At 36.9% G+C, this 9,061-nt stretch overlaps 1 protein-coding gene across 3 annotated transcripts in view; it reads left to right on the plus strand.

Moving 5' to 3' along the window:
• CEPT1 (choline/ethanolamine phosphotransferase 1) overlaps nucleotides 1–9,061 on the plus strand; it is a 47,789-nt gene that overhangs the window by 2,696 nt on the left and 36,032 nt on the right. For all 3 annotated transcript variants that reach the window (XM_012000695.1, XM_012000697.1, XM_012000696.1), the window contains exon 2: nucleotides 5,583–5,997. In XM_012000695.1, coding sequence (XP_011856085.1) covers nucleotides 5,659–5,997 — 339 coding nt within the window. In that variant the 5' untranslated portion in view covers nucleotides 5,583–5,658. The remainder of the gene's footprint in view (nucleotides 1–5,582; nucleotides 5,998–9,061) is intronic.

Consider the following 9,061-nt stretch of genomic DNA (forward strand, 5'->3'; position numbering starts at 1 on the left):
TGTGCATGATAGACTTTTTTAGTAAAGGTATTGATTAAATATCTCTGATTATACTTTTCTACCTTTTTTGGATTTTCCACATAAATATTTATGCTTGCACAAAGAAAATTCTTTGTCAGACCGTATGTGTTTTCCTAGTTCTCCTCTGGACTTACAAAACAGTTTGTTGATAGCATTCATAACTTAGCTGTTTATGAAACCCCACCCTCCCCCTTTTGAGCTTCTTAAATGTATGGAATGGTATATTTCAGTCTTTTTGTTTCCTCAGAGTCTGGAACAACTAAGTGTTTATTAAATACTAGACGAGTAATATTTGTTAATTGTTCAGTAAGTACTGGTTACGTACTAGTAGGGTGTGGTGGCACACGCCCGTAATCCTAGCTACTCTGTGGCTGAGACACAAGAATTGCTTGAACCCAGGAAGAGGAGGTTGCAGTAAGCCAAGATCACGGTACTGCCTCCAGCCTGTGCTACAGAGCGAGATCCTGTCTCAAAAAAATTAAATTAAATTAGATTAAAATAAGTATTGATTATCTACATAGTGCTAAGTATGGTATGAGCTTGTGAGAAAAGAATGTTAACAAGACAGGCTTGGCCCATGCACTTGTGGAGTATACAGAAGTGTGGGAGAAAGACCAAAAAAAAAAAAATCAAACAAAAATAGTTCAAAGTGTGATGAGTGCTTTAAAGGGAGCCGAGCACTGGAGCCAGATTTTAACAGAGGAAGGGAGTTACTGATTACAAGTGAAAAGGCTACAATAGCTATAGGACTGTGACAGTATTATTATGAACTGACTTACAGCGTTACAGCTGATGGGAATTTTATACAGTTTAAAATATTCACTTGTGCTATTATGATATATGAAAACATATCCTCAGTGAACAAATAATTTTGGCTGTGTTCTAAAGTTACAGATTTCTTTCTAAGCACATCGGTTGCTTTCCATTACATCCAAGTAAAATCACAACTCTGCATTAATTCTCCAAACTTCATTTTATCTCGTTCTTCCATCTGGTTTACTCCTGTCCATCCGTGGTGATCTCTCTTGTACCTGAGCAAGACAAACTCTTTACTGTAATCTCAGGGTGTGTTCCATTTTCTTGGATTATTCTTCCTCCTGCTCTCCTAAAATGTCTGGCTCCTTCTTTTCCTCTGAGCTTGGTATAAAAGCTACTTGAAGACTTCACCCTATTTAAAATGTGTACCCCCAGCTATTTTCTATCTTGGCACTTGTTTTCCTCATTGTGTCTATCACAGTGTGTAATTTTTTTATTTGCTTGTTTACTAGTTTTTATTTATTTTCCCACTGGACATAGGAGATGGGATCATGTCAGCCTAATTCACTGCATTTATATGTTGGTTGAGTGCATTGGAAACTTATAATCTATTTTCTTATAAAAACTATTAAGACTGGTGGCTAGGTTTCTGAGCTAGCCAGCAATAATTTTAATTTCTTACTTTTTTTTTTCTTTTTGTTACTTATACTGTGGTAAGAAAAGGACATTTTCTGCTCATCCTTTTGGTCATAGGCCTGACTCCATATAAAAATTACAACTGGCTAGAAAAACTTTTGGGTTTTTTTGTTTGTTTTTCAGACATGATTTTGCTGTTGCCCAGGCTGCAGTACAGTGGCATGATCATGGCTCACTGCAGCCTCAACCTCCAGGGGTCAAGCAATCCTCCCAACTCAGCCTCCCAAGTAGCTGGGACTGCAGTCACAGGCCAGCATGCCAAGCTAATTTTTTTGTGTAGAAGTGGTTTTGCCATGTTTCCCAGGCAGGTCTTAAACTCCTGAGCTCAGGTGATCCACCTGCCTCAACCTTCTGGAGTGCTGGGATTACAGGCAATGAACCACCATTCCCAACATAGAATAATTTTTTAATATTCTCCTTCCTTCGTGTATTCCCATCCCACATCCGTTTTTCCTTTCTCGCCACATTGTCCTGATCTTCCTATTGTAGCCACCTACTTACCCTATGCAGCTCCATTGAGATATGCTTGCTTTTAATTTGCTAAAATTCAGAAGTTCCTGTTTTTTCCTGTAATGGTTTTCATGGTCAAAGACCCTGGATCTCAGATATGACAGAAGGAAGAGTGGAGACGAACCTGTGGTAGTGACTGCAAACTCTGTATCTGTATGTATGTGTTGAAAGTAAAGTAGCCACCTGTAGGTCAGAGACTACATGTATCTGAATTTGTATTTGCAGTGTTGTTGTTAATAGCTTCACAGAGACGTTGTTGCTGTAATGTTGGCAAAGAAAACCTTCAAAAACTCATTGCCTCTTTTCATGTATAAATTTATACAGTGGCTAGATCTGGAAAGGTTTGTCAAAATGTAGATTTTTATAAAAGAGAAATAGAAGGTTAAAAAACCATCTAGGTCGCAGAAGGGAAAAACTGAGAGGGAAAGTATCCATTTATCAACTAGTCCTGCCAAATGTTCAAACTTAAAACCATTAGGATCAGTTGCTTATAGCTATTCAGTGCCAAAAGCAGGCTAGCACTCATCTTTTTTTTTTTTTTTTTAACAGTAAGAGAATAGAATACTGCAACAGTAAAATACAAATGGAATTGACTAAATTTTTAATTCCCATTTCAAGTGGAATTCCATAAGAGCTATTATTTACCAAATACGAAAATTTATCATTGCTTGACTATAGAAAATTTGGCTACTATGAAGCTAAGTGTATTGGTGGTTATTGATCTTCCATTTGATCTAAAGTGATCTTATCACCAGTTATTTAATATTATATAAACATTACTTTAAAACAGTTTTAATCAGTAACTTTGTGATACAGTTGTGTGAAAGAATTCCTCAAAATGTAAGGAATTAGCTTTGATTTTTCTCCTTGATTTGAAATATTAAGTTTTTGGGTTTTTTTGTTTGTTTGTTTGTTTTAAGACAAGTCTCACTTTGTCACTCAGGCTGGAATGCAGTGGTGCAATCTCCGCTCACTGCAACCTCCACCTCCCGGGGTCAAGCAATTCTCCTGCCTCAGCCTCCTGAGTAGCTGGGATTACAGGTGCCTGCCACCACACCCGACTAATTTTTGTATTTTTAGTAGAGACGGGATTTCACCAAGTTGGCCAGGCTGGTCTTGAACTCCTGACCTCAGGTGATCCGCCTGCCTCAGCCTCCCAAAGTGCTGGGATTACAGGCATGAGCCACCCTGCCCAGCGAAATATTAAATATTTTTATTTCAGGGCACCTCAGTTGGTTAAATTGTGACACTGATGAGTCTCTTGAGATTTTTGAAAATTTATTTAAGGGCATTAACTTGACTATAGCGACTATTTTCTAAACGAAATATTGAGATATGTGATTGACAGAGGTCATTCACCGTAGGTCATTAGTAACATTGAAATTTTGGAATTTGATATTTATGGGGATATAGGAAGAAAGTTCTGGTCTGTATGTGACACCAACATTGTGTTCACATGTCCATACTAGGCTGTGGGGTGAGTGTCCCCCTGGCAAGTACCTACTTGTCCATGTGGTTACTCATGAGCTGAGTGCCTACATTACATGTTTTGTGGCGTGTGACCCTGTGGCCCACTTCCCAGAATGCACATGTGGCCTGGGTTCATAGTCCTCTAGCCATGGCCCAGTCTCAGTTCAGTGCCTTCCATCCTGGGCAGCAGGAGCACCATGCTCCAGTCTACCACAGCTGCCTCTGGGCCTTGGCCTGGCTTCACTGCATTCCAGGGACTATGTGCTGCCTCCCCTCCACCCCAGACAGGGAGGAACCTGCCGCTCTCAGGACCACCCTGCAAAGGCAGAATAAACCAGATCCTCTCACAGCAAAAATAGTTAAAAGGGACAACTGAGCATGTTTTGATAGTAGATCCATTGTTGAGATGTCCTAAACCCATACCATTTCTGACACTTTGATCTTGCTTTATGGATAGTTTCCAACCAGAAGATCAAAGTATACCTATGCCACTAATCTTTTTGTTCTATTAAGATTCTTTCTCTCTTTCTTTCTTTTTAAAATAATCTTACGGTCTCTGTTCCTCCTTCTCCTAACTATGGTAAGTTTCTCACAAGGTTCTTTATTCATTTTTTTCTTTCCATGCTTAATCCCTTTGAGAACTTTTCTACTTCCTAGTTTTTAACCAGAGTAGCTTTTAAGTTGATGACCTGAACTTTTCACTCTTACCAAAACTCCAGTTTTTCGATTTTGTCTAAAACATCTCTACTTAAAAGTCACATGTGTATACATATATATACACACACACACACATATATATATATTCCCTTCCTACCCTCGTCCCTAGTTCCCTTTCACCCCCTGCACCCTAAAAGTCAAAAAATAACAAACTGATTTTTCTTTTCCACCTTGCCCTTTTGACAACAGTACCAGTAATCTCTAGCAGTTGACTCTTTTTTTCTTGTTTCCTCACCTCTCATATCTAATTCTTAAGTACTTTCTGCTGAATCTTCCATTTAAATAGAAATTACTTACAGATTTGACTGTCTTTCATATTTTCATTTTTACCATCCTACTATAGGCCCTCACCACTTCAAACCATTGAGATCACTGTAGTTACTAATTTTTAATTGTTCTCACTATTTTCTCCATTCTGATTCATCTTGAAAATACTCTTGTATTTCCTTATGCTACTTGATTACTTATAATTGTTATCTCTAATCTTTACTAAATGAAATACAAATACTTCAGGAATTAAACTCAAGGTCCTTTATCAGCAGTCATCACTTGACCCACTTTTACTTTTTTTCCTTCTACTTCCTCAGTTCATCAGGACACTCTGCTAATACATATATACTGTCTTAAAGTTAATTTTTTTCATTGTTGTTTATCTCCACCGAGAATACCATCTATATTCATTTTTACCAATAAGAAGTTTTATGTTTTGGTTTAGTTTAAACAGAAACCCTGTGTTTGTTTGAATACTATTTGGTTTAGTTTAAACAGAAACCCTGTGTTTCTGTTTGACTGCTACTTACCAGCTGTGTGATTTGGACAAGTTAATTAGCCTCACTGAGCCTTAGTTTATTTTTCTGTAAAAATGGGGATAATTAATAGTCCTTGCCTTCTAGGGTGGTTATGAGGATTAAAGGAGTTAGTATATAAAAAGTGCTTAAGTTTTGTAATATGAAGGGCATGCCCGACAAATGTTAGATATTACTATTAAATACAAATCTAGTTTAAGACTCATTCAAGTCATTCCTCTGATACTAATACTGATTTGCTAGCCTTGAGACCTCAGTTTCCGTATATGTGTAATGATGAGATGATTTCTAACATTTGTTGCATTATACAACTGAAAACTGTGTGAGATCGAAAAAGAATATGAGCGTCAAAGTCAGATAAACTATTGGATAATAGGAAGTGTACTACTATTAAAGTCTCTTACTGTTTTTTGCCTAAAGTTGAGGTTATACACTTTCAATAAGAACTAGAACCAAAATCAGGTCCCTACTTTTCTGGTCCTGTTTGATACTTACTACTTTACTGACAATTTGATTTTTTTGTTTCCTTATTAATATTGGCATAGGATGTAAATAGTGGCTGACAAGTGTATTTTTTGTTTTTATTTTTATTTTTATTTTTTTTAGGTAAGCACCAGCCACAAAATCCTACAAAAGAAGGTAAATTACTGTCCTTAAATATTAAAAAAAAAAAACAAGATCCATGAGTGGGCATCGATCAACAAGGAAAAGATGTGGAGATTCTCACCCGGAGTCCCCAGTGGGCTTTGGGCATATGAGTACTACAGGATGTGTATTAAATAAATTGTTTCAGTTACCAACACCACCATTGTCAAGGCACCAACTAAAGCGGCTAGAAGAACACAGATATCAAAGTGCTGGACGGTCCCTGCTTGAGCCCTTAATGCAAGGGTATTGGGAATGGCTCGTTAGAAGAGTTCCCTCCTGGATTGCCCCAAATCTCATCACCATCATTGGACTGTCAATAAACATCTGTACAACTATTTTATTAGTCTTCTACTGCCCTACAGCTACAGAGCAGGTAAGAGTTTCTTAACAGATCTCAATATTTGCTGTATACCAAAAACGTTGTAATTGGGATCTTGGGGTCATTTTAACCAAAGAGAAAGTAATCTGACAGCTATCTGTCGACTATTTTAAAATATCACACACACTGTGATAAAGCTTATAAGTACAACCTACACACTTGCTTATTAGAAACCAGAAGCAAAGGGTAGACTGTGGTCCTAGTAGTTAAATTAATGTTAGCAGGGATTAACATGTAAATTGTTCCTTTTAAAGTCACTAAATCTCAATTTTTTACAAAAAAGTTTTTCATTCTTTTAAATGGTAGAATAAAGTCTTAGCAAAAAAAAAAAAAAAAAAAAAAAAACTGAGAAAAGTCTCTGGTATTTAATATGGCATGACTGTAAACTAGCCTTATCAAAAGGTTTTTTTTCCATTCTAGTGAGAAGTTTTAAATTACCTTTCTCTCTTCCTTTAAACATGTATGCCTGATGGACTTCAGGTATATGGCTTATTATTCTAACAATTGTGACAGAGGAAGTGTAAGAAAAAGTCAATATAATGTATTTCCTATTCCATATCTTGCTCTGGCTACCATTAAGAAATGATGCATGCTATTGCTTACAAAGACTCACACAGGCCTTCTCAGATCCAAGCCTCTCTTCTACTGTTACCCTCTATTACCCTCTGTACTCATTACTTGAAACCAAAACTAGAACTCTTTCTCAGAATAGATAATTGATATTTATTTCTTTGGTTTTAAAATGTCCTTACCAAAACATGAACTAAGCTAGTTAGGTAGATGAGAGAATTATAAGCATTTGTTCTGCCTGTATTAGTTAGACTGATCAGTTTCTGGTAATTCAAGACAATAGAAGGTAATTCTAACTAAACATGTCAGAGTGACTGAGCTAAATGAGACGGTAATGGCCACAACGTTCCTTAGCTTGTTTTAAGCTTGAAGTAATTTTTTTAAGTAATCTTCTAGATTATTTGTCCTTTGAGATAAAATTACCACCATTCAACCCTCTATTCTTTTCTGTTTTCATCAATTTGTCTGTTGCCATAGGTTAAATTAAAAGTCATTAAAGTGAATGGCTATTGAGGGTCACAGTTACCCACAGAACATGTGATTTCTGTCATTTGCCAGGTTTTCATTTCCCATTACCCTTAATTCCTCTTTTACAAATACAGTCCATACAGATTTTATAGATGTAAAATCTGGTTTCTCCTCATCTTTCTCATCTTTTTTTTTTTTTTTTTTTTTTTTTTTGAGACAGGGTCTCCGTCTGTCACCCAGGCTGGAGTGCAGTGGCGCTGTGTTGGCTCACTGCAATTTCCTCCTCGGGGGTTTAAACAATTCTCCCGCCTCAGCCTCCCAAGTAACTGGTATCACAGGCCCACACCACCACGCCTAGCTAATTTTTTTATTTATAGTAGAGACAGGGTTTCACCTTGCTAGTCAGGCTGGTCTGGAACTCCTGACCTCAGGTGATCCACCAACCTTGGCCTCCCAAAGTGCTGGGATTACACTGAGCAACCAATACAAAACCAGTGCATTATTTAAATGTGTCCTTGGATTCTTTATCACATATCCTTTAAATTGTTTCACTTGAGGCTTATCTGAGAATTTGACTGCCACTGCCGGAAGGGTTTGGTCCAAATCACACAAATCATTAGAGATATAGTAGAACAGCAGGGAGGTGGGTTAATTCCAATGGAAGACCTCCAGTACTAAACTAGTTCTAGGATGGGGATCGAGGAGTGAGAGCAGGTTCAAGGATAGTTCGGCCACTGATAGTCATTTATTGAACACCCCAGAGTATATCAGGTAATGTGTTCCCCTATAATACTTTTTCTTGGCCTCTGTTCTTAAGTGATTTGGAATATATGACTAACCCAGAAATTAGTTAAATCTTTAGGGAGACTTCCAGAATGGAAGCTATTCTTTTCACTAGTTGTAATGGTTCAGAATTGCTGCTAGGAATGATCAAGGCGGGGTATAACTGAGCTGCTGTTTGTTTCTCTGCAAAGGAAGGTAATGTCCTACAGTGGAGATGCCTGGATGCATCTTCAGCTACAAGGTAGCTATGCTTATTAGGCTCAAAGCAGAATGCATTGAAATAGGTCTTGGTTGTTTTCTATGACAAGTTGTTATTATCTCTGTGATCTTCAGTAAGATATGTAAATTCTCTAAGTCACCTTCTTTAAATCTTATTTTGTGGTGTGATGATCATACATTCAGGGTACCTAGCATATAATGTTCGAAATAGTAGATGGTTATTGTTTCATTGATCAGAAAGATTAGGTATATAATCTATTCTTCCACAGTCACCTTCCCATTTGTGATTTCCTCTAATAATACATAATATGTCCAGTCACAAATTCATCTAAGTCCTTATTTCTTTTATATTTTTCTTTATCATCGTGTTGGAGTCAGAGAATTTCATAAATTTTATCACCCAGGGAAGTTCTCTTTCGTTATATCTCTGATTCTTTTGGGCCTTGTGCCAGTGGATGATCATTAAGTTTCATGTCTACTTGTATAGTATTACAAACTTCCATTTATTTTTTATGTTACTAATTTTTTTAATGTATTAGAGTTTCAGACACCAATCTTTCTGGTAGAAAGGAAGGTCATTATTATAATAGTTTAAGCTCAGTTTGTTTCTTTTCTTAGAAAAAGCAATCTTCCTAGTAGATAAGAAAATAAGTTAGTCTTTATTTTTCACATTGTAAAGGTAGAAATACAGACTTCTCTCTTTTTATATGGAGAGCCAAAATTTCTCCTTGATCTGTTCATTACTCAGTATTTAAACTTCATTAGCTAGTAGCTTTAGTTTTAGTGTCATAAGTTAATTTGGAATTTCTCTTGTAACTTGGTACATACATACTTGTGTTCACCTTGCCACCATCCACAAAAAGAGTCAGACTCTGTAAAATATTTGAAGAGATTTATTCTGAGCCAAATATGAGTGACCATGGCCTGTGACACAGCCCTCAGGAGGTCCTGAGAACATGCCCAAGGTAGTTGGAGCACAGCTTGGTGTTTTTTTTTTAGTTTTTTTTTTTTTTTTTTT

Source organism: Mandrillus leucophaeus, unplaced genomic scaffold (assembly GCF_000951045.1).
Source record: "Mandrillus leucophaeus isolate KB7577 unplaced genomic scaffold, Mleu.le_1.0 Scaffold64, whole genome shotgun sequence".
In the NCBI taxonomy this organism is placed as follows: domain Eukaryota; kingdom Metazoa; phylum Chordata; class Mammalia; order Primates; family Cercopithecidae; genus Mandrillus; species Mandrillus leucophaeus.